Below are 26,059 nucleotides of genomic sequence, written 5' to 3' on the forward strand. Positions count from 1 at the left end.
CAAATATGAAACTGGGGCACAGAGAGAGCAGCCTGAGGCTGGGCACAGCCAGGGCAGGGCAGGCTCACTGGCAGAACAGTTATAGAGGAACAAAGAGGCCAGTCTGCAGAAGGAATGGAGGGGACACGGGGAGAGCACCAGAAATGGGAGAGTCAGAGGGAACAGCTGCCAACACATCCTGTCCCTCCAGCTGCAACCTGAGCACACCTTACTTTTACTTACGACAGCTTGAGGGGGTTTTAGTTCCCTGCAACCAACTGACCATGAATAGAAAACCATGACAAAATAATAATAATAATAATAATAATAGAAGTAGTAAACAGCTTCCTGTCTATAAAGGTGTTTCCAGTGCAGTGAGGAGACATCCCCGCATGCATGAGACCATCACACACAGGTCTGTTGCTAACTAGGGATTCGATTGAAGAGCCAGGGGTGACTGGTGGTGGTAACGACCAACAGGCATTTGTCAGCTGCACCACACGGTTCTCTCTCACCTGGAGTTGTTTTGTATTCTTTTATTTTGTTATTATTGTTGTTGTTATTTATCCTCACAATCATCTCATGATACAGACTTGATTCTTCCCTTTGATGAGCAGACAAATTGAGGCTTAGAGAGATTGAGGGTTTTGTCCAAAGTCACAAAGGGACTCAGAGCAAAGCCAGGATCCCAAATTTTGCACCCTTCTTACTAAGCCAGGCCTCCTCACACCACCAATTGAGACTCATCAACTGCCTGGGAGTGGAGGGAGGGGACAACGGAGCCCAGCCTTTCAGTTCCACAGCCCAAAATATCTAGCCCTGACCTTTCAAAGTTTACCTCCGATCAAAACTCTAACTGGCAAAGTGAAATGCAGGGGGAACCCAGGGAGATGTCCCAGCCCGGCTTGCCTTGGGTTTCAATCACGCCTTCTGACCTGGCCCCTGGGGCCCTCTGCCTCGGAACCAGTGACTTAATGAGCCGACAGCCTCACCTACATCAGAGCCTGGTACAGTGCCCACAGACCCACAGGCAGGTTACCATCTAAATGGCAACAAAGCATGAGCCTTTTGCATCTGATAATTACTAAGGAAAGTGCTATTACGCCCTTTAGGTACAAAGGAAGCAATCAGTCATCAAGGAAATTGTCCTGGCAGGAAAATTATACTTGAACTATCTTAGTGGTAAGAATGTAGCAAATGTATACTGACCTTTGGGTCTGGTTTTCCTTGTCAAATGACTCTGACCTCCTCATCCTACTACTTCTCTGATGAAGGACAACCCCTCCAATAAAAACAAAATCAAAAAACAAAAACCCATTTCAGAATGCCTATTTCTCTACGAAAATAAGAGGGCCACCTCTGGGCTGGCTCTTGTGCACAGCAGGCAGGCCGAGGGTCCTATGGGAAGAGGCGAGGTCAGAACAAACACTGCTTATCACCGTCATTGTGAAAATGCCACTCACTTTCTCAGAACGGAACATGAATCTCCTTGACTTCTGCACATCCATTCAAACTTCCTGGTGACCCACTTACCCCGAGCCTCTTTCAGCTGGCACTGATTTATATGGGTTCCTCAGGGGTAAGCCGCTGCCATCTGTAAGGGTCACAGGATCACATCTAAATCCAAATTGTCGGCACCTCTTATAGAATAAAACACCATCACTTCGCTAAGTTCCTTTCTGGGACGTATAGCTCTTGCTGATGTGGATACTTGAGAATTGGCTCCAACTCATGTCCCAACCTTGACCCTACATGGCCCCCTTGCAAGGCCAAGCCATCAGAAGTGTCCATCCTTGTATGGCCTCCTGCTCCACGCCAAGCCCGGCTTCTTTGGGAAGAATTCTCTACTAGCTGAGGGATGCTAACTAACTTCCTCAGGCTCGGGATGAACTCAGCCTTCTCTGCTGGAAGCAGATATGTCTCCCCCTTTCTCAGCCCCTCCATTCCGTTTTCTAGTTCCCTCACACCCTCTAACACACCGGGGAAAGTACTGGTTCCTTTAAATAAACCTCATTCCACTGCATTGTTAATTTCTTAGATGGGCTCATAGTACTTCGGTTATGTTCATTAAAAAAAGGAAGGCTTATCTTGTAAAAATACATCCTTGAAATATTGACAAATGGAATGCCATAATGTCTGCAATTGGCTTCAAAGTGACACGGGACAGGGAAGAAGGTGAAGGCGTGGAGACAAGATTGAGGTGACAACTGGGTGACAGATATGTGTGGGTCCCTGAGACGCTTCTGTCCACATCTGTTTATGGCTTAGATTTTCGATAACAACCAAAAAAGGTTTTCCGAAATCCCATCCGTGGACGTTCTTGAGTCCAACTGTCCTACCTAAGGCTTCTACCTGCACCTCTTTCAACTGACACGTTTATCGAGCAACAACTGTACTGAAGGTTCCACTCAGACTGCAAAGCGACTGGCCCCGCTTGCAACGAGCCCTAGGGCTGCTATCCCGACCTGCAGAGTCCTGTGTTCTACTTTAACAAAATCCCCACAGCGTCACTTCTCAAACTGGGCATTGGTTTTTCTCTCCCCCCAAACCAGGGTGGGCAGTCAGGGTGGGCAGTCAGGGTGGGCAGTCAGGGTGGGCAGTCAGGGACTCCTCATCCTTGGCCACGTGGAGGGAGCCAAGTTTCCTGTCCTGGCATCGCTGAGGGGAAATCTTAACTCCCCCTGTTCTTCATCCAGGCTTACTGGATAAGGTGTGAGTCAGGATAGAGGCATTTGAGGGGAAGAGAGGCTGACCCATCCACATTTCGGAGGGTTTGGGTGAGGGCAACCCCTCCATCCGCAGCCTGTGGGCCAAGGACCAAGGGCCAGGGCACAGCCCACCTCCCACCTGCACTAGAAGCGTAGAAGAAAGCATTGAGACCTCAAAGGCTCCAGGCCTAGACTCCTGGATGCTGGCCACTGACTAACCCAAAGGACTTCAAACCAGAAACCGACTTCCCCTCCAAACTAGGCACAGATGTGTGTTTGTTCTGAAGCCTGTGCGGCATTCTCAAGCAAGCCTGAATTCACAGCCAACGTGGGCAAAGAATATCCACCTGGAACCGCTGACCCATCAATGAGCAGTGGCCCTTCTGGGTGCCATTAAATGTCAGTCTTGGGTCCATCACAGAAACAGAAGCCAGTCCCTTGGGCCAGCAATGCCCTTCACCGTGGTCCCATTTTATTGACCAATAATTCACACCCATATTCCCACTTTCTCAGTTCAGATGAGGACCGTGAAGAGAGAGTCTCCGATGAGTGAAGAGTATAGCACTCCCAATGCAGACACAATCCCTCTTTTTAGGTAGAAAAAAGGCTGCACCAACACCTGGAAGACAGGGGCTGAGAATTCAGAAATGAGCACACCTAGTGAACACCCTACACCTTTTTGTCTCCCTGGATCCAGCACATCAAAAAAGTAGGTGGCAGTAAAACAGAATTAAATGCCCACTCCAGGAGAAGCACGATATTTGGAAATGGAGGAAACAAGCCAGATGTGGCCGGTAATCCAGGGAGTCTGGGTAGACCATGTTTCTCAAAATGAGATGTGGGGGGAGGGGACGGCATGAGCCCTGCATGAAACGCTAGTGAAAAACGGGGTTCCTCGGCACCATCTGCGCATCAGATCAGAATCTTGGTGGTCCTTCCCTAAGAATTTTAACGTGCTCACCCCAGGGGACTTCATGCCCACCAAAGTTAGAGGAAAGGTATTCTGTTGTTTAATTGAGGCCAGTCAATATTTTACTAACTTAACGAGCTCACAAGAGACCTTATTATACCTTCTGACAAGCTAAGCAGATGGGGCTTCTCCTCCTGGTGACCGAGAGTTAATCATTTAAATGTGGCTGTTTTCCCCTGTCCCCACCCAGCCTCTAGGGAGTGAGGATGGAGGACTTGGCCACAGAAGAACTCACCATAGCTCAGTGCTTGCAGGCATTCGCCAAGCACTAAGGAACAACTCCCCCCAACAAGGAAGAAACCCCGCATTTCAGGAAGCCATTCCTTCAAAAGGGAAGCCAAAATGTTGAGGGGACTAAGGAGAGACCACCATATCTCCAGTCCATTTGCATCCCCTAGGCACAAAGGCAGCAGGTTTTCAAGGAGCTGTTTACAGAGTCAGTACAACTCCACACTTCCCAGGAATTTATTTCCACCTCAGGGGGCGATGACCAACAGGAACTGGAGGGCAAGCCCTTGAAGTCCTACCTTTCAGACGATTTTCATTTTGGAGCAATAGGATGGCAGGCTGCCCAGCTGTTCTTTAGGGTCAAGCCCCAGGGCCACCAGACCCGCAAACCCCCTGCAGAAATGCTGGCCTTGGCTGCTCTAAGGGCAGAATCTGGGCTGCCTGGAATCATTCCAAGCGCTGTGCTGTGGTATCAGAATCGGGCTATGACATCAATGTGGGGCCAAGCCAGCCTGGGCGAGCAGGGCAGGAAAGAAGGAACTCCTTGAGGGGCTGGATTAACTGAGAGAGAGAGAGAGAGAGAGAGAGAGAGAGAGAGAGAGAGAGAGAGAGAGAGAGATCTGTAATGTTCTTAAAGCCTCCCCCAGGGAGGCAGACCTGAAGATGCTCTGAAAATGATTTTCAAATACTGAGAGTTACATTGCAAGCCAGCCAACCTGCTGGTGCTTCCTCAGATACCAATTCAGGAGCAAAGAAAGCGAACAAACCATCCTCTAGCACCCCCCTGTGTCAAATGAAAGGATACTCTTATTTTCTGACAGGGAGGTTCATCTTTGGACCCCACCCAGGGAGTCAGGAGCAGAGCCCCCAAGTGGGCTGGGCGTCAACGTCCCCTAGGATATAGTTAAATGCAGGGACATGCTATAAAATGCTGGATGCCCTTTACCTTTGAATTTCAGATACACAATAAATATACTTTAGTATAACGATGTCCCACCTATTGCATGGGACACACTTAAACTAAAACATTATTTGTTGTGTATTTGAAGTTCAAATTAAACTGGATGGCCTGTATTTTTATTTGCTAAATCTGGCAGTTTTACACAGGTAGGGTTTTTTGTTTGTTTGTTTGTTTTGTTTTGTTTTGAGTGCAGGTGCCCCTCGGGGCTGCTCTCCTTCATTCAGATTTATCAGGGCAGGGGACCTGGGAATCTGCATTCTGTTTAAGGTGCCATGGCGACTATTATCATTATCTACAGCTAACTTTTTTGAGCGTTTGCCAAGCCCTGTGTAAGTTCTTTTTATGCATTATCTAGGTTAATCCTCACATCACCTCTAAGAGGTGGTTCTATTATTAAGCCTGTTTTACGGAGGAATGAGGCAAAAGACAGCAAGCAACTCACCCAAGATCACCCAGTCAGGGAGCCATGGTTTGAACCCAGGCAGGCTGGCTCTCACTGACTAAGAAATCTTTGAATTGGAAGGACTCTGGGAGGCACATAATCGCAGCCTCCAGGGGACTGACAAATGGAGAATATAGCCCATGCTCATGTTCTCTGCTATGCTACCTGCACCAGGTGGCAGAAAGCAAGCATCTGGCCCAGGCAGGGGGCTGGCTCAGGGAGGGTTTCCAGAAGGGCCTCTCCCTGAAGGATAAGCAAACATGAGGGGAAGCAGGGTGTAGGCAGGGGCTAGGAAGAGGGTTTGCAGGCAAGAGGTTCGGCATGCACACTGGCCTGGTGGCAAGACAGTGTGCCAACGAGGAGAGGGGAAGCAACCAGGTCTGGAAGGCAGGGGAGAGCCAAAGAAGTCAAAACTGCATTTTATTTTCAAATTAATATACAGTACACTTTACCTTTTAATAGCTCCATGCATTTTACCACCTGTATAGATTCATGACATACCTCCACAATCAGGATATAGAGTTCCATCATCCCCCAAAACACTTCCTCATACCATAACTTTGTCTCGCAACCTCCCTCCGCCCCTCACCCCTGGCCACCACTGAGCTGTTCTTCATCTCTATAGTTCTTGCCTTTTCCAGAATGTCATATAAAGGGAATCATACAACTGTTTTAAGAATTGTTTCTTCAGGTGTACTGTGCAGCGGTCAAGCATCTACACCATCCATGAAATGGTCTCCCTGATAAGACATGTGCCTATCTGACACCCTTCAAAGTCTTAACAACATTATTGATTATATTCCCCAAACTGCCTTTTATAGCCCTGTGGCAATATTGTAGTTACCAATTTGTGCTTTTTAATCCCCTCCCCTTCTCCCTCATCCCCAACTCCCTCCCATTTAGCAACCATCAGTTTTTTCTCTATATCCGAGACTGTTTCTGTTTACTTTGCTCATTTATTCAGTTCTTTAGATTCCACATGTAAGTGAGAGAAACTGAATAATATTGTATGTCAACTATAATTTTTTTATATATACACACACACATATATATGGGCATGGGATATGGAGTACAGCATAGGGAATAGAGTCAATGGAATTGTAATAGATATATACGATGTCAGAGGAGGAACAGATTGTGGGAGAGGGGTTATCACTTTGTGAGGGGTGAAATGTCTAACTATTGCATTGTTTTGTACACCTGAAACTAATTTTTTTTAAAAAAGAATGATTTCTTTCACTCAGCATAATGCCTTTGAGATTCATCCAATTGTTCATTCATTGTTATTGTCGAATAGTATTCCATTGTATACTCCATTGTATGGTTTACCAGGGTTTGTTCAGGAGACCCAGAAGAGAGCAGACAGAAAGAGTTCTCGGACAAGCTCTTAGCTAAGGCTTGTTCAACATTTCCCATTGAAGGACATTGGGGTAGTTTCCAATACTTTGCTATTCAAAATAATGCTGTTATGAACATCTGTTTACAGGTTTTTGTGTGAATGTAAATTTCCATTTCTCTGGGATAAATGTGCAGGGATGTCATTGCTGGGTCATGTGGTAATTGCACATTTAGTTTTGTAAGAAACTGCCAGAGTGGCTGTACCATTTTATATTTCTACCAGCAACATATGACAGATCCTCACCTGCATTTAATACTATCACTATTTTTTATTTTATCTGTTCTAATAAACATGTAGTGATATCTCATATGGTTTTAATTTGCATTTCTCTAATAGCTAATGATAATGAACACTTTTTCACGTGCTTATCTATCATCTGTATCTTCTCTTCCATGAAATATCTGTTCATTTTTTTAGCATATTTTTTTAAATATGATTTTTTTTAACTTTTACTTATTTTAAGTGTGTTTTTCCAGGACCCATCAGCTGCAAGTCAAGTAGTTGTTTCAATCTAGTTGTGGAGGGCGCAGCTCACAGTGGCCCATGTGGGGATCGAACCGGCAACCTTGTTGTTAACAGCACCGTGCTCTAACCAACTGAGCTAACCGGCTGCCCCTTTTTTTGCTTATTTTATAGATTGTTTGTCTTTTGAGAATTCTTTATATATTCTAGATACTAGTCCTTTGTCAGACAAGTGGTTTGCAAATATTTTCTTTTAACAAATAGATGCCCAATTGTTCCAACATTACTTGTTGAAAAAATATATATATTTTTTTGTTATTTTTGGTTTTCAATTATTCACTGCTAATACACAGAAATATAATTGACTTTTGTGTACTGATCTTATACGTTGTGACCTTGCTAAACTCACTTATTCTAAGAGTATTTTTGTAGGTTTCTTAGGCTCTTCTACACAGCCATCATTTGCAAATAGGGGTAGCTTTGCTTATTCCTTGTCATATGAATGCCTTTGATTTCTTTTTCTTGCTTTATTGTTTTATACTGTCTAGGACTTCCAGCATGAGGATGAATATGGGTCGTGAGAATGAACGTCCTTGACTTGTTACTGATATTAGGGAGAATACATTCAGTGTTTCACCATTAAGTATGATGTCGGTTTTTTCAAGATGCTCTTAATCAGGTGGAAGAATTCCTTCAGGTAGAGGAGTTCCCAGTTTGCTAAGAGTTTTCACCATAAATGACATTAAATTTTTTCAAATGCCTTTTTCTGCATCAATTGATATTATCATGTAGTTTTTCTTATTTAGACCATTAATATGGAGATTCCATTGATTGATTTTCAAATATTGAATCTACTTTAAACTCCTAGCATGAATCCCACTTGATAATGGTACATGACTCTATTTACGAGCTGTATTCAAATTGCTAATTTTTTGTTGAGGATTTTTTCACCTGCGTTCGTGAGAGATATTGGTCTGAAGTTTTATTTTCTTGGGCTATCTTTGTCTGGTTTGGTAACAGGGCAATGTTGTCCTCATAAAATGAGCTGGGAAGTGTTCCCTCCCTTTCTATTTTCTGGAAGAGATTGTGTGGAAAGGATTTTGTTCCTTTTTCAAATGTTTGGTGGAATTCACCAGTGAAATCACATGGGCCTGGAGATTTCTTTTTTGGAAGGTTCTAAACTATGAAGGCAACTTCTTTAATAATTCTCGGATTATTCAGGTTATATATTTGATATTGGGTACATTTTAGAGTTTATGACTTTTGAGCAATTAATGTACTTTATCTAAGTTGTCAAATTTGTGGGTAGAGTTGGTTGTGGTATTCCTTTATCCTTTTCTGACTATGGATCTGTATTGTTAATTGCTTCTTTCATTCCTGATGTTGGTAATTTGATATTTTCATTTTAGCAGACAACTGACCGAGTTGGATTCAAGCCACAAGTTCTGACTAGCCTTCTTTGGGTGACGGTTTCATTGTCAGTTCTGTGCTCAAAGGCTTTGCAGTGCTATTCTCTCCCTGATGTGTGCCAGCCAGTGGCCACTGAGACCTGGCTGTCCATGTAGCTTTTAGTTCAGCTCTCAAAGTCTTTAATATGCTGTTTGGGATCTGATTCATGCACAGGCAGCTTGCGCGCAAACCCAGGAGTTCATAAACAACTTCATGGGTCACTTTCCCAAGGTCTTCTCTCTCTGTGATATCCTGGTATTTTCCAGTTCCCTAAGGGCTTCCTTTTTCTGTCCTCTGGCCTGAGATTTGTGCTTTATTTATCCATCTCTGCTATCTACTTCCCATCACAGCATCCATATCTGGGATCAAGTGGTGGGAAGAGAGAGAAAAATGCAACAGGAGTTAGCTTACACTCTTGGGACCACAGATTTTCCTATTGGAGAGGAGGGGTCCTCAGGGTCTTAGGTATCTGCAGGGCCCCTGCTGCCACTGTCACTGCCAGGAGACCCTTCCTGCTCCTTGAGCCTTAACTAGAGGGCTTATCCCGGAACTCTTTCTGTCTGCTCACTTCTGGGTTTCCGGAGTCCAGGCTGAAAAATAATGGAAGGGAAAAAAAATTGTTCTGCAGAGTGAGGGGGAGGCAAGGTCCTTTGCTGCAGTGGTGGGAGGCTGTGGTGAGGATACGTAGAGGGGAAAGGACTTCGAGAACCACCGGGAGATGGAAGAGGGAGCTGGCAGGGACCCACACCAGGGCGCAGGCCCTGACAGAGGCCCAGCAGAAGTCCTGGGTTTCAGTGGCTGCTGTTCTGAACAGCTGAAAAGGGGGGGCCTCAGAACTTGGCTGTGTGGTATGTGTACCTTGGCCCGGTGAAGGGGCCCTACCACCCTACCTGAAGGCAGAAAGTGCAGAACTGAAGGGTCATCACCCAAAGGTCAACAGCTTCACTGCTGCCAACCGAGCAGCCACCGCGCTCCATCACCATGCTGAGCAGTTTGTCACAGAATTTAATTTATTCCTGTTGACAACTCTAAGAGGTCTTTCTCACTAGCCATACTTTAGAGTGAAGAAACTGAGGCACAGAGGAGTCAAGTGACTTTGCCAAAGCGACCCAGCTAGTAAGTGACTCAGCCGGGATACAAGCCCTGGACTGTCTGGTTCCAGGACTGCCCCACGGTTAGGTGGAGGACATGTGGGTGTGATGGAAGCTAGACAACCAGGTGAGGGAGGAAGACCCTCCCCAGGAAGGACTGAGCGACAAACATGGGGCCAGGCAAAGCGAGGAAGGATAAAAAAGAAGGGAGCGACCGAAAAGCCAGAGAGGCCTAGAAGGGAACTGGGAGGGCAGCTGCTGGGGTGGCCAGAAAAGTCAGCGTCTGACTTTCAGATTACCGAGCCAGAGCCCCAGGGTGTAGAGGTTGGCTGTGTGGGGGAAGCTGACAGGGCCTGGTGAGGTCAGGCTGTCCCGGGGGCCACTGCTTCATGTCAAGGCACAACTGAAGATGCACGGGAGTGCCGACCAGGGGACAAGGCCTAGGGTTTAAGGACAAGCTCCATGGCCAAGGGCCCTGGTGGACCTGGAGGCTAAGATGGGTGGGGAGTAATCCCAGCAGGGGCACCAAGATTCCAGGATTTGGATGAATGAGTGGCATGGGGAGGCAAATGGTGGAGGTGGGCACAGCCCTGGGCCTTGGTCCCTTGTCCCTCAGGGGGCGGGGGGGCTGCCTAGATGAAAGCTCATTCTCCCGATTACATTCTTTCCCCCCCAAACGTGCCACATTCAGATGAGCCCACATAGATCTTCAAAAGACAGGTGAGTGAGCAAAACGCCTACGGAAGCCAGCCCTACCAGGCCCAGCATGCCCTCAGAAGGGCCTCAGTCCAGCCACCAGATGGCAGCTACAGACACCAGACAAAGCTTTCCAAAGGCAAAGCCCACACACACTTCAGAAGCCACTTCAATAGCAAACCATCCAGTCCTGACCCTTCAGAACATCAGAAAAGTCCACACCCTTCCTCACATGGATTTCTCTAATAACACAAAGAAAGGGCTTGAAAATCCACAAATAAGAAAGAATTGTCTTAAAAGGCTACTTGGTCCTGTTGTGAGCCCAGCAGGAGTCCTTGAGTAGAAGCAGGTCATTCTGTTGTGTGGGGGCTGCTGCCACTGACCCACGGTGGTCCGGCCTCCTGAGACAGGCAGACGGCTTCTGTGCTCTGGACACCAAGCCTGTCCAGCCCTCCCACCCACCAGGAGCTCTGTGCCCCTGGCCAGATGGAGGCCCTATCCCCAGACGGTGCCCAGGCCGCCCCCTCAGCCTTGAGGGAAGAAGCAAGGAGGCTGCCCGCACCAGGCTGGTCTTGAACCTCCCCTGGTGACTGCCAGGCTAAGGGACACTGCAGCTCGAATGTATGTGATGCCCTGAGCCATAGAAAACCCCCACAGGCCCTGAACACAACGGGCCCTTGGTCTCAGCCGTTCCCACTGCCTGGACAATCTTACTTCTTCCTTCCTCACTTCATCGCCATGTTTCAGACTCCTCTGTCCCTCCAAGCACAGCTCAGGTGTCACCTCCTACAGCAGCCTTCCGATGTCCTTCTCCTCCCTGCAGCCACCCCAGTGGCGACAGCTTCCTACCTTACACTATGCTAATTCACCTGTGAGCCACTCTCACCTCTGTGGGAGCTGCCATGCCTCATTCATGAAGCTTGAGTTGAGTGAATAACATTCACTCCCTCTGAAAGGTTAATGTACCAGAACACATATAGCGCAGAGGTCTCCTGAGGTAATTTTTTTATATAACAAAAATTCTTGAGGCTTGGAAATAGGTGTTCCTTCCTTCTGCCCATTTAGGCAACTGGCAAGTTGAGGTGACAAATACAAAAACTGGAAAAATCTCAAAAGGCCACATTTCAGGTGCCCAAGGGGACAGTCACTACAGAAGGCAGCAGAGGAGGATGCGTGCAGCTGAGAGGTGGGCTACCGGGTCCTGGGCTCCAGGAGGGCCCAGAGGTGGGCAGGGCTGGCAGAGGGAGGGCCAACGTCCCAGCACACAGACTCCTGACTGATACAGACACTCCTTTGGGAGTCGCTCACATGCCCCACCCCCAGGATGACCATGGCCCATCTCTCTGCACCCACTAGTGGTATGTCCCCGGCAGGAGAGGAGGGGGTCGCCTTCCCAGAGACACAGCCCCCTGGGGCTGCTGCACCACATTTCGGGGAAATACGTACTACTGCAGGTAGGTCATCCCAAGACAGTGAAAGCACTTTTTTCCCTTCACCTTTCAAACACCCTGAGTGCTTTAACTCCTGAGCCACCAGCTGCGGTGATTTATGAGCGCCGGGGCACACTCCCCAACAGCCATGCTGGGATGAATGAAATTGGTTGCACCCACAGCGCTACACTCTATCCATGTATTGTCACGCAATCCTCATAGCAGCCGAGCCAGAAATGGGAAAGCTGGAGCTCAGAAATGTTCACTGACCAAGGCCCAGAGCAGGACGGAAGCTTAGGGAGAAGCCTGACCAACCACTCCTTGTACAGATGAAGAGACTGGGGAGCCAAGAGGGATATGGCAACTTGCCAAGGGTCGGATGTGACCCTTGGGCCAGCGACCACAGAACATTCTATCAAATTTGGAAAGCAAACAGCTAAAGAAATAAAAGATATCCTAGAAGGGCAATACCCGAGCCCTGGAAGGATGCTTGAGACCTCGCCCCCAGCCCAGCCCTCCCATCATGGAACCTCCCATCATGTCCCTTATCACTCCCTCCCTCTCTTAGTCCACTTCTCATTTCTCAGACAAAACAGAAATCGGTCTCACCACTTCCACCGCCTGTTCTGCTTGTGCCTCCCAGCGTCACAGAAAACAGGTCTGCGTCCTCATTCACGGGCTCTGGCCTCTCAAACTTTCAATATGAGGAGGCTCTGCCTGGTCTTCCTTTCTCCAGACTAAATGTCATGATTCCTTCATCTGTTCTAGCGGTGACCACAGTCCTCCCCTCCAGGGAAGATTCTGGTGCTGCCAAGGGTGTTGTGCCCGCTATGCATGCTGGCCCCACAACAGATCCTGACTGGGTACCGACCCCAGGGCCAAACTCAGTGCTGCATTCTACTGTGGTTGGAAAAGATACTCTGTGTGATTTCAGTCTTTTTAAATTTATTGAGACTTGTTTTGTGGCCTAACACATAGTCTATACTGGAGAGTGTTCCACACGCGTTTGCGAAGAATGTGAGTTCTGCTGTTGGGTACAGTGCTCTGTAGGTCTGTTCAATCTAGTTGGTTTATAGGACCCAAGAGTTGTAAGCACACTTCTCCAAAGAAGATATCCCAACCTTTCTGTAAAATCACAGCACCTGCATGAAAGCTTCTCCTTCACATACATTAATTCATTTGTGCTTCAACAAGCCAAAAGAAGAGGGATCCTACCATTTCTCTCTGACATGAACTATGTGGTACCTTGAATTATACCTGAATGTCCTCTATCCTTAACCAGAAGGCTAACCCCTTGGGAACACAAGACATGGACTTAGGGGCGGTCGGATGGCTCAGTTGGTTAGAGCGCAAGCCCTGAACAACAGGGTTGCCGGTTCGATTCCCACATGGGATGGTGGGCTGCGCCCCCTGCAACTGAAGATTGAAAACGACAACTGGACTTGGAGCTGAGCTGCGCCCTCCACAACTAGACTGAAGGACAACGACTTGAAGCTGATGGGCCCTGGAGAAACACGCTGTTCCCCAATATTTCCCAATCAAAAAAAAAACAAAAAAAACACAGAGGTGAAGTCACTAAAAATTTTAAAAAATTAAAAAGACATGTACTTAGCCTCTAGCCCCTGACCATGGCTAAGGGGCATGAAATAAATGAAGGTGAGCCTGAGGCTGCTCCCTCAGGGATCCCAACCTCTCTCAGAAGAAGTCCAGGCTAGCAATCCTTAGCATTGCCCAGCTGAATTAACAAGCAATTTCACCCAGCGGCAAAGAAGCCCCTCCCACTGGCCATCCCAGGAAAACGGTTCCAGAATGATGAATCCAGTTAATGCTACCTGCTACATTCTTTCCAGGAAGTTCCCAGAAAACGAAGCGATTTGTTATGTATTGTACTCAGGAGGAGCTAGAAAGAGGAAGCCAGTTCTTCCACGAGCATCAGTGCTCCCATGCTTAGCCAATGAGGTTGCCGGGGGCCCAGCCCCAGCACAGTGGCTTTCCACAGGCACCCAAACTGAGACCACAGGTCCTGCTGGGGGATCTCAGCACCGTCCACAGCTGATATGGCCCCAAACCCCTCCTTCACCAGGAAATGGAGTGGTGCCCTGGGGACCCCTTGACAAGTTCAGCATCGCTGCTGACATACCAGAGACACATGAGCACGGACCCCAAGAAAAGAAGTCACTGCCAGGGGGAGGGGAGGACCCATGCCTGGGTGAGACTAAAAGAGAAGGTCCAATTGATACTCATGGACCTTCAATGTGCGTTGAGAAATCATGCAAGGGGAGACTCCAAGGCAGGGAGACTGGGCACGGAGCATGGTAAGCAACATCACTGGTCCCTCTCATCCTACTTTTTGCTAGACCTCCTTCCACAGGGCTCGCTGTTTCCCCAGCCAGCCTGTGAGATAATCCTGGAGAGCAGGGGCTGTGACTCGTTCTCACTTGGAGTCCAGCCTTCCTAAAAAACACACTCAAGTCTATGGAAACACACACCGTTTCGCCTGTAACACCAGAAGGATCACAGCTTCCAAATCCTCACTCTGTGTGTGTGTGTGGACTCAGTTTTCACCCATCAGAAACATCTGCTATGGCTCTGGGTGGGCGAGCCTGGGGAAGGCAGGCATCTGACAGACTGCTACAGGCATCTAATGGTATAACCCTGCGGAAGGCAGGTGACAATCTCTCAGAATTACAAATGCACCCCCACTGACCCAGCAACTCCACTTCCCGGAAGATACACTTCATTCATACTTGTACACACATGAAATGAAATGCAAGGTTATTCATTGCAGAACAGCAAAATAAACAACCTAAGTGAACATCAGCAGACTATAGGTTAAATAAACTATGGTATATCCATTCAACGAAATACTGTAGTGTTGTAAAAACAAAGAGGAAGCTTTTTATGCACTGACAGGGAAGGAAAGATTCTAAGATATATTGCTAATGGAAAAAAATCAAGGTGGAGGACTACATTTATTTTAAAATAAGTACCTATTTAAATAGATATGTAAAGACACAAAACACTGGTAGTTCTGGTTGCCTCTGGGTGGGAGAGCTGGGCGGGTAGCTGGGGACAGAGTCAAGGACAGAATTCACTGCATCTGCTTCTGAAACGATTGGTTTATGAATCATATAAAGATATTATATATTAAAACAACATGGACGGAACTTGAGATTATTATACTAAGCGAAATAAGTCAGACAGAAAAAGTCGAGAACCATATGATTTCACTGATATGTGGGATATAAAACTGAAAGCAACAAAGGAACTAGACAAACAAATGATGAAACAGAAACTCATAGACACAGACAATAGTTTAGTGGTTACCAGAGGGTAAGTGAGGAGGGAGGTGATAGATGAGGGGAAAAGGGATCAAATAAATGGTGATGGAAGGAGAACAGACTCTGGGTGGTGACCACACAATGTGAGATGCAGATGATGTATTACAGAATTGTATACCTGAAACCTATGTAACTTTACTAACCATTGTCATCCCAATAAACTTTAATTAAAAAAATAAAAATGTACTAAAGTAAAAACTAAACCGTCTTGCTCAGGATATCGGAGCTTCCAATATCCTATGGCAAAGGCAGCAGCTCTGGCTAACCGGTTTTCAATCTCCATAACGGGCATAGGAGAAAGTCTGGCCTGAGGCGTAGGTTCACGATCCTGGACTCCCATCCCCCAACTGCTGCTTGTGGAACTGACCCACTGCAGCCTCTGGAGGGTCTGCTCAAGTCCAGGAACCAGACTCTTCCAAAGAAAGGGGCACACAGGCCCGCCAGCCACAAACATTTCCATCTCAAGAACTGGCCGCCATCCTGACCACCTAAGCATCTCACTGCTGAGGGGACACACGGAGCTGAGTGGGAAGGGCGAACACAAACCTCGACCTTCCAGGATTGATCTGGACTAGCCTGGGTCTCCTGGTCACCACCGCCCCCAAATGCGTTCAATTCCCACTCTCTCCAGACCCACGACACTGCACGTACACCCACTGTGCCAAGCACTCGCTACCTGAATGGCTGTTCATCATGCGGACAGCCTTGGCCTTGGCCAGCTCCAGGGCGGTGATCCACTGCTGCCGCTCCACCTCCGAGCTGGCCTTGAGGTGGTAGGTCCTTGCCCCACTGGTCAGTATGATACCGCAAGAATCCTCCGTGTCAAAGTGCGTGGTGGACAGGTTGATGGTGCCACGGCAGGTGTGGGCCATTTCACCCTGAGTTCTGTAGGATGCAAGAGAAGGTATGGGTTGAGGCTCCCAAACTCAATAGCTCCAGACTGAAGAAAGCCTCAGGGAAAATCCTCAGAATCTCAGACCTGTGGAGCTGGGAGAGGCCCTGGAGTCAGAGCTGGAGATGATGCCTATAGGGATTGACTGGTGGGAGCTTGGTGGCGAGGCACTCAGTGGGGAGAGTGGCAGAAGGAGGAGGGCCACATGCAGGGCCACCTCAGTACCACATGCAGGGCATGCCTGCTGGTGTCAGAGCCCTTGCCGACACCAAGGAATGGAGAATGGTGACTGCCCGGGGTTCTGCGAGGCAGCTCAGACCTCTAACTCCATCCCAGACCCTTTCCACTAAGTCTCAGGACCACAGAGATGGAGCAGGGTGGGAACTGCCACTAACACTGGTATTAGACACACAGAACCCCAAGGGGTGGACTTGGAGGCACCTCCTGCCAGGAGTGACCTGGGAACCAAGATCCACAGAGCAACAATGCCACCATTCTCCTCTGGCCCTGCAACAAATGAGATGAAGGCAGTGCTTGGGCTAACACATGCCACCTCATGACAAGGGACACACTTTGCTGGTTCCAAGATTATGGAGCCAATGGTACCAAAGTAAAGGAAAGCAGAGGTGACTAAAGTGTGGGCCATTTCCAACTGTGACCAGTGTCTGCAAACTGAGATCCAATTATCATGACTACTTCCGTCACTCTCCCTTAGACACTCGAAAGAAATTCAGAACCCTAGGACATACCGAATCTCTTTCCACAGAGCGTGTGGGAAAAGGAAGAGCAAGGGGTCCCCGGGTACCACTCCATTTCCCGGTAAAGGAGGGTTTGGGGTCCATATCAGCATGTAACACTGCCAGTGGCAGGAGCCCATTTGGCAATTCTGCTGCCCGGTAATGCTCATTTATTTTCCCTAGCTGTCATCATCTGTCATTTTCTTGATTCTCCTACCAGTTCTAAAGTCAAATGACTTGACACTCAATAAGGCATTCATCCATTTCAGGCTAGATTGTTCAGGTGTTAAATAGTATCAAAACTAAAAATGACACTATGGCTTAGCTCAGAAAGAAGAGGGGGGTGATATTCTAGGCAGAGGGAAAAGCCGAGGCAAAGACTCGGAGGCAAGGAGGAGTTTAAAGCTTTCAAAGAATAGACAAAAGTGGCTGGAGCCCTGAGAACAAGAAAGTGGACGAGAAAAAAAATGAAGCCAGAAAATCAAGCAGGGATCAAATGTAGCACCTTGCAAGCCACATAAGGATGTAGATTTTTATCCCAAAACTGAAAGAGTGGTCCTCCTGGGCCTAATGTCAGGAAAGAAGCAGAGGTGATCAAGAGTTCCACAAGTTCCTATGGAAAACGGAGAATGAAAGTGCCTCGTGCAAGGTGGGAGATGGAAGCCAGGCCACGGCGTGAAATCAGAGCTGGGCTGGAAGTTATTCAGTGGCTACTGTATTGGCTTACAACCCATTATTTTCATCAAAATAAATACCTATGAGTCCATACTGACATAAGTAAATAACTGAAGGAATAAATAAATGGGGAAAAGGGACAGATCTTCCTTAATAAGATTAGATGGAATTGTGGAAATAGAAAATCACTACATGCAATGCGAGATCTTGGATTGGATTATAAAGTAGGAAAAAAGACATTGGTGGAAAAACTTGTAAAATACAAATAAAGTTCGAAGTTTAGTTTATAGTATTAGAATAATGTTAATTTCCTGGTGTCGATAATTGTACTTTGGTAAGATGTCAACCTTCGGGGAAATTAGGTGAAGAGTATATGGGAACTCTCCGTACTATATTTGCAACTTTTCTGTAGGTCTAAGTTATTTCAAAGTAAAAATAAAATTTAATGCTGCCATCACCTTCTGCCCAGGGTCATAGCTGATATGAAGTCTGTGGCCAGAACCTGAATCATTTGCCCCGAGGCTCAGTGACGGCTGGAGATATTCCCAATGTCAGTGAAGGACAGACGCCCCCAGCCTGCGTCAGAAAGCCTGGTTCTGGACGTGGCTCTCCAGGGGGCAAGGTGGAGGCACCTTTGAAGATCACTAGGCCAAGAAGAGTAGAGGTGGGTGAGGCTCAGGGAGGGAGGGAGAATCTCCCAGTCAAGATGAGCCTGAAAACCAAAATTCAAAACCCTTGAATAAAACCAGTGCTAATAAATAAGTGAATAGAGTCAATGCTCAGAGGATGAATCACTTCGGTTAGAATAGAACTATCAGAACAATATGAAAAAAAAATAATATAAATAGGCTTAGGATTCTCAAAGAAGAAGGAATAACATCCAATAAAAGAAACAATAATTTATAAAATAAAAGTAGTAAAAATGAAACAAGAACAGGTAGATATGAAAAAGTAACAAAAGAATTTCCAAAAATGAAAATATAGCAAATAAGCTTTATCATCGACCCAGCACTCAAACCTAAATTTAACTTTAACTGATTGTAATTACTTTTCATTTAAGGACTTGAGGAGATTAATTTTTCAGTTTCACCTTTCTGTGTTATTTGGAAGAACTTCTATAGAGGCATATATGAATCTGGGTATGAAAGACACCTTAACATGACCATGGTCCAATGCATTTGCTTGTCTTGGAATTTAGCTCTGCTCTTTTTTCTTTCAGTTAGGTGTTCTGTGGTCAATTCATTTTCTACCAGTAGCCAAAGTGATATTTTTGGCCCTGTTAACTTAATGGTTAAAAATTTCAGTGGCTTCCAATTCAGAACTGAGATGGCCTAAAATTCAGGGACATATCTTAAAATTCAGGTTGTGTTTGGGAGTGGCACACTTGCCCATGTTGTATATAAAAGGTTCTGTTTCTCCCATTGTGTGTTCTGGCTGAAGTAATACTCTCTCTGAGGGTTGACCTCCCAGAGCCACTCAACAGCCCAGATTGTGGAAAAGTTCAAACCCCACTCATGTCACACTGTGGACCGGAGCCCTGCAAGCTGCAGTGGCAACTCCTCTCCCTAGGGGCCTTTGGAGGTACACAACCACCCAGAACCATCTGTTTGCACTGAGCCCTGTGCTGCTTTGGGGACCTCACTACCATAGGACAAACAAGGCCTCCTGGTTTGCCTTACGGGCCTCCCAGTTATATCAGTGCTCATACTCAGCATACGTGATCATGTATTAATATCTTCTGCCATTTTTAAAGGAGACAAGTCTTGAGGCATTACTTGACATGTGGTGGATATGTTGTGTATTTAGAACAAGTAGAAACAAAATATGGAACACGTGAAGTAAAGCTTAACTGCAAGAGAGGCTGCCATAACTAATATCCTTCTACATGAGTCACACCAACTCTCAACCAAATAATACCGAGCAGTTCTGATGGCCAATGTCCCTACCGGAGACAAGAGTGTGACATCAACCATCAAAAGTTGGAAGCCTGTAATAGTTGATGCAGAACTTCCTAAGCACCAGTTAAGCTGTAATAGTGAATGTAGCACTACGGCTAGTGACTAACCCACCTGTACTGGGCACAAGCTCAGAGTTCCCTCACCATCTCCTCCATCCCTTCTTTTGGTCCCCCATTTGTCCTGAGTCACCCCTCCATTTCTTGACTTGGGCGAAGGGCTGAAACTCAGAGTATAGGATCTGGTTTCCTGAATGCCCACCACGGGGCTGGGTTTTTGCAGCCTCACAGATTGAACAATGACCACTGAGAAGGAGGAAATGGATGAGAAACAGGCAGGTAGGTACGCCTCATTTATCCCTTCTGTGAACCTCTCCAACGTATGGTTTATCCTCACAAGCCTTCTGGAGACATCCATGAGCCCAAAGAACATGAGTGGCCTCTGTAACCCTTGCAGTTTGCTGTGAAGAGGTGGTGGCCTGTTAACGTATCACATCACTTTGCATCCTTCCCTGGCTTTTCTTTCCCTTTTTGTCTCTTTATCACCATGGCTCATCTCACTGCCCCACTGAGTGCCCAACCAGCCAGGAGGAGTGACCAACACTGAACCTCCAAGGGATGGCCCATTCCTTGACAAGAACAGGACAACCACCAACTATTATAGATCAAATCCCTTCTACCACGGTGGGGTAAGCAATTTGTCCTTACTGGAATCCATGAGTTTCCTGGAAATGGGGTTGCCTCCAGCAGCACCACGGTCCACAGTTACCGAATCCTCATCTGCTGGCCTAGATTCCCGTACAACACAGTCTCAGACCAAATCACCCATTTCAGCCAAGACGGTGCACCAATGACTCCTGACTGTGGAATTCACTGGTGTCCCCATGAACCCTGCCATCACTCAGGAACAGTCAGTCTAACAGAACAATGGACTGGCCTATCGAGGGCTCAGCTGAGGCATCGACTGGAGAAATGTCTTATGGGCTTGAGCGTCTGCCCTCCGGTATGCAGTATGCCGAGGACTGGCCACTGATTTTGTTGCCATGTCACATATAACTGCAGCAGATGGGGCCAGGAGCAGCCCGGCTCACGGTCACACACAGTAATCCCTTGCAGAGTTTGTGTTTTCCAGTCCCATACACTTGGGCTCAGTTTGCTTAGAGGTTTTAGTTCCGGGGTGAGGGGGGAATGTGACACCATAAGGCTCCATTGAGCTGGAAATGGACTCTACCACTGGCCACCTTTGGCGCCTCATACCAGTGACGAACAGATCAAGAAGGGAGTGACGATACTGATGGGGTCACTGAGGCTAACTGCCCGGAGGAGGTAGGTTAGTGGCACATCTGGGGATGGGAGAAGAACATCTGGCTAGAGCCCAGGGGATTTCCTCGGTCATCTCTTAATACTTCCACGTCTGGTCATGGCTGTTAATGGGCAAGGAAACAAGGAACTCACACCCCTCGGGGCAAACGTCCCAGACCAGCCAAAGTGCTAAGGCAGAGTGAAGATGACCTCAAACGGGTCATCTTCAAGGAAGAAGAAAGACAATGAATATCAATTACAGGGTCAGGACCGGCCACAGCAACAGAGAATGAGCTTGTTTCGCAACCTTCTTGCTTCAGTCCCCCAGGCGACCCCAGCTGGTCACCAGGAAGGGGCCTCTGTCACTGACTGGGACTTGTACCTCCCGCTCCAGGGAAGGGGTAGAGACGTCTTTGTTTTCTCAGGAGAATGGAGGCCCCCACATTGCAGTGGGAGAGCTGATACCATGGGAGGGCACGAGCAGACCTGAGTAGCGCAAGGTGTGGAGAGTATTGGACACAAACCTTGTGCACCTTCTCAGATTCACTCGACAGCCTCCTTCTCTGTCTCTCGGTGGGTGTCTCATCCTCGCCCAGTTATCCCTCCACTTCTGGACTTGCATCAAATGCCACAGTGGGAAACGGGAGATGGAAGCCAATGGGGCAGACGAACTCCCTCTCCGTTCTTCCCTCTGTGGACTGCTCAGAGGTGCGTTTTCTCCTTGCATATCTTCTGGATAAGTCCATGCGTCCGACCTGCAGGCTGTGTCTCTCTGCAGCTCACTGAGAAGCAACACCCGGCAAGTAATGCACTGAACTGCTTTGTTACTTTTATCTTCCCTCTGCTTCACTTCCTGTGTCTGCCTCACCGCCCTGGGACTGCGTCTGCCAAGCAAAGTGTCAACTCTTTCATCCTTGCCTTGAGCTATGTTTTCTAGCGAACCTTCCCAAAAATGTTCATGGGCAAGAATAAAGTTGACAGGGCAGTAAATTTGAACCCAGACACATGGAAAGACATGAGCTATTCATCTGGAGCACAGCACTCAGCCTGCGTGTGACTTTCATTCAATGCTAGCTCAAGCTGACTCTGATTCGCTTGGTAAATTCCCCGCCAATCTCCAAATTCTAATGCAGCAAGTACTTCCCATGATCTACTCTGCAAAGCAATTGTGTTAGAAACTGGAGAGGGGGTAGATATAAAGATAAATAATACACATTTTCTGGCCTCAAAGAACGATTCACCTTGTAAAAGAGGCCTATAAACTGCTAGCTGCTATTGAATAAACAGAGGGCAATAAATTCAAAATAAAGGGGGTGTTCACTTTATGAAAACTCATTGAGCTATACTCATAGTTCACTTACTTTTCTGTATGTTACACACATATAGTATGTTCTATGTTATGTACATATCAGTTGTCATTGAAAAGCTGGCTTTAAAAACCAACACCAAATGGAAGGATAAGCTGCCAGTGGTGGGAGCTCAGGAGACAGAATGACCCTTTCTGCCCCAGAGCGATCAAGTTGGTACATTGGCGCAGAGTCTCAAACAATGAGGGGACTCTGCTCTGGCAGACGCTAGGAGGACGGCCCAGCCAACCTAGAGCAGCCGAAGGAGAGGGTCCCAGCCGTGGCCTGGATTGATGATGAGTGTTGTGAATTAAGCAGTGTCTTCAGGAAGATATGCTGAAGTCCTAACCCCCAGTATCTGTGAACGAGACCTGATTTACAAATAGAGTCTTTGAAGATAAAATCAAGTTAACATGGGGTCATTAGGGTGGGCCCTAATTCAATATGACTGCTGTCCTTATAAGAAGAGGAAGAGAGACACAGAGACACACAGGGAGAAGATGGCCATATGACAACAGAGGCTGAGATTGGAGTGATGCATCTCTAAACCAAGGTAATACCACAGATTACCGGCCAACCCCAGAAGCTGGGAAGACCTGGGAGAGATTCTCCTCTAGCACCTTCAGAGACAGCATAGCCCTACTGACACCTTGATTTTGGGTGTCTAGCCTCCAGAACTGCAAGACAATAAATTTCTGTTGTTTTCAAACAACCAGTTTATGGTGCTTTATTACAGCAGCCCTTACAACCCTAACATGATGGCTCAACAGATGAGTGGAGGAATGACCTTCTAGAACCTCGCACGCCGCTGAGCTGGTTTATTCCGGCATGCCAATCATGGGGCTCCACTTCACCCCTCCACACAGTCCCCACCCAGAACTCAGCCCCTGCGGCACCCACATGGCTCCTCTCGTTACTGGAGCAGCCCTGCCCCAGAGCTGCCCGTCCTGCTCGGACGGACTTTTCCCTCTTATACCACAGAGCTCGGAGAGCTGAAAGTGACCCGCAGCAAAGATTCCAAGGATTCAGGTTCTGCCAATGACACACGTTCACACAAGACTTAAATGCAGAAGCGAGTGAAGAGGGGAGCGAGCAGGATAAGAGGTATCCATTGCATTGGCAGGAACTGTGACTAAGGAGAACGCTTTTGCAGCCATCAGCTTACCAATTCCATGGCTCCCTGGGGCAGCGTCAGCAGTCTGCCCCATCGCAACAGAGGTCCTCCGAGTCTGGGGACCCAGAAACTCCTGCCTCTCAGACTCCAGCTGTTCCTCAGCCTCCCAGGGGGTAGGAAGCTGCCTCACCCTGGCAGCACAGCCTTTCTGCTAACCTCAGCCAGAGTCGTTTCTGCTGTGCGCGGTGAGCCCTGGCCGAGACACCTCCCCGGAGGCGACACCACCTCGGAATGGACACCTGTGGCTGCAAATAAGGTTTGATGCTTGCTGTTCAGGATCCCTGGCAATCAGGACATGCACAGGCCAACCCCATGCATTTGCAGAGGTTTTAAAATCTGGATCAAGACATGTAAAAAAAAAAGTGTGCTCAGAAAATGCAAGCCACTGACTGAGAGAGACAGTCACAATAAGTAAACCCAGCAAAGAACTTGTACCGAGAAAATATAAAGAACTCCTAAAATTGGTAAGAAAGAGGCCAACCACCCAATTTAAAAATCGGTAAAAGACATTAACAAGCACTTCACAAGAGAGGATATCCAGAGGGCTAATGAACTCATGAAAAACGTGGCCAACCTCATCAGTCATCAGTAAACACTTATATGCCCCATGACCCAGTAATTCCACTCCTACAGACTCCCCATCTGTGCACATGGGATGTGTAGACGTAGCTACCAAAAGATATGTACTGGAATGTCTGCAGCCCCCTCCCTAATAGCCCAAAACTGAAATCAACCCACATGTCCATCCACACTAAAATGGATAAGCAAATGGTGGTTTATCCATTTGGTGGTTTATCCAAATGAGGGAATATTATACAACAATGAGAATAAATGCATTAGAATCACACATAAACCTCACAAATACTGCGGGTGCCAAAAAAATGTATACACATGACTTGTATTCATTTTTTGTTATCTGTATATACAGAGGGTACCAAAAAAATGTATACACATTTTAAGAACGGAAAAAAAAACTGTATTAAAATTGTAACACTCAATATGCACCGATAACAAAAGATGAATACAAGTCATGTACATACATTTTTGGCACCCCCAGCATTGAGTATTACAATTTTAATAGTTTTTTTCCTTTCTTAAAATGTGTATACATTTTTTTGGCACCCTTTGTTTAATGGTGAGCGGAAGCCAGATACAAAAAGAACTTAACTGTGAGATTCCACTAACAGAAAGGCAAAACTAAGCTCTGGGATGAGAAGTCAAGGCAGCGGTTACCCTTGGAGGAACAGCAATCTGAGGGGCCTCCTGGGGGGCTGGTCACCTTTTATTTCTTCAGTGGGGGTGGTGGCTATTCAGTGTGTTCATTTTGTGAACATTCCCTGAGCTGTACACTTATTTGCCTACTTTTCCTTACGCATATTGTACTTCATTAAGAGTTTACACTTAAAAGAAGAGGGATGGGGATAATTCTTTCCGGGCAATGGTGGCAGCAGCCAACAACCAGTTCTTAGGGGCAGCAGAGGTACTGGTGCCTGGGTGGCATCAACATCCAGTGTCTGGGTGGCAGTGTCTTCCCCAGAACAGTTCTGTGACATGACTTTCGTCATGGGTCTGGCTGCTCAGCCTGCCTTGTTCTCACCTTTCTTCTGAGTGCTCCATGCTCCTGTCTTTCCAGGGATCCTGAGCCCCTAAAGAGCCTTCCAGCAATATCTTTTTTTGCTTAACAGATCCAGAGCTGATTTTCTGTTGTTCTCGACTAAGAACTTGCTGGTTCACATAAGCAGTGGGCACAGGAGGGATGTCAGACGGCAGAGAGGGCCGTGAGGAAGGTCATACCAGAGACACAGGCAGGAGAAGAGTTTGGTCCTTTACCTCTTGGGCTATGGGGATGCTGTTAGGACCCTTCTGGGTCTAAGTAACGAAGCTCAGTTTATTCATTCTGACTACCACATCCTGAGGGCTTGCCTTAGAAGTGTCTTATGTGGATTAGCCCTTTAAGATGTGATTTAAAAGGTAGGAAGGTTATGTCCCTGTTCCAGATACAGAGGCTAAGGCTTGGAGATGCGGGCAACTTGCTGGAGATCCCACAGGGGACCGAGACAGCAGGGCCAGGCCCACCCACTCACGCCCAGCCCTGCCTTTGACCCACCAGGTGGCACCATTCAGAAAATGCTCAACATCAGCAGTGGCCCGTCAAACAGAAGCATCTACTGTGCAGCGTTCACTTCTGAAGATGAGACTGTCACTAAGAGACCTGACACTGTTTCATTTTGCTTCTGGCCTCATTCTCTGCCACTTAAAAGTTTCCCTTGAGACCTGTTAAATAAACGCTGCTATAAATTCTACAGGAAGGACATTTCTAATGTAATTTTTTAAATTGAAATTAAAACAGAGACTCAGGAGCCATTCTCCAGTTACTGAAATTCACATCACTACATTTTTACACAAACGGAGGACAACAGACAGTAATTTATAATGCACGGAATACTGAATAATACAACTTTCATCAAGGAAGTACTTCACTTTGTATAAGAGTCTGTCACAAACACGACTCTTTTGGTCCTCATAAGGGCTCGTAAAGTGGGCAAAGCAGATATTGATTTGTTTAGCAAATATTTATCAAGCATTTTCTATATGGCAGGCACCTGTAGGTGGGAATTAGTGCCTCATTTTATAGCCAAGAAAGGGGAGACCAGGAAAAGGTAAATTATGTGTCCCAGTCCATAGAACTGGTAAAACACAAAGCCAGAACTGGATCTGGGTTTCTATGCTACCAGCACAGGGCTCTTTCCATGGAGAATACTGGGATATCCATCCAGAAAATATGTGTCGCTTTACCTTGTAAATTGCTCACTGTATTTGCCA

The 26,059-nt window shown here is 47.1% G+C and overlaps 1 protein-coding gene across 2 annotated transcripts in view; it reads right to left on the minus strand.

Annotated features, from left to right (window-relative positions):
• The window catches only part of OSBP2 (oxysterol binding protein 2), a 160,643-nt gene that overhangs the window by 111,787 nt on the left and 22,797 nt on the right, over window positions 1-26,059 (minus strand). For both annotated transcript variants that reach the window (XM_074321896.1, XM_074321897.1), the window contains exon 2: window positions 15,833-16,041. In XM_074321896.1, the coding sequence (XP_074177997.1) occupies window positions 15,833-16,041 (209 nt within the window). The remainder of the gene's footprint in view (window positions 1-15,832; window positions 16,042-26,059) is intronic.

This window comes from Rhinolophus sinicus, linkage group LG16, assembly GCF_036562045.2.
Source record: "Rhinolophus sinicus isolate RSC01 linkage group LG16, ASM3656204v1, whole genome shotgun sequence".
NCBI lineage: Eukaryota > Metazoa > Chordata > Mammalia > Chiroptera > Rhinolophidae > Rhinolophus > Rhinolophus sinicus.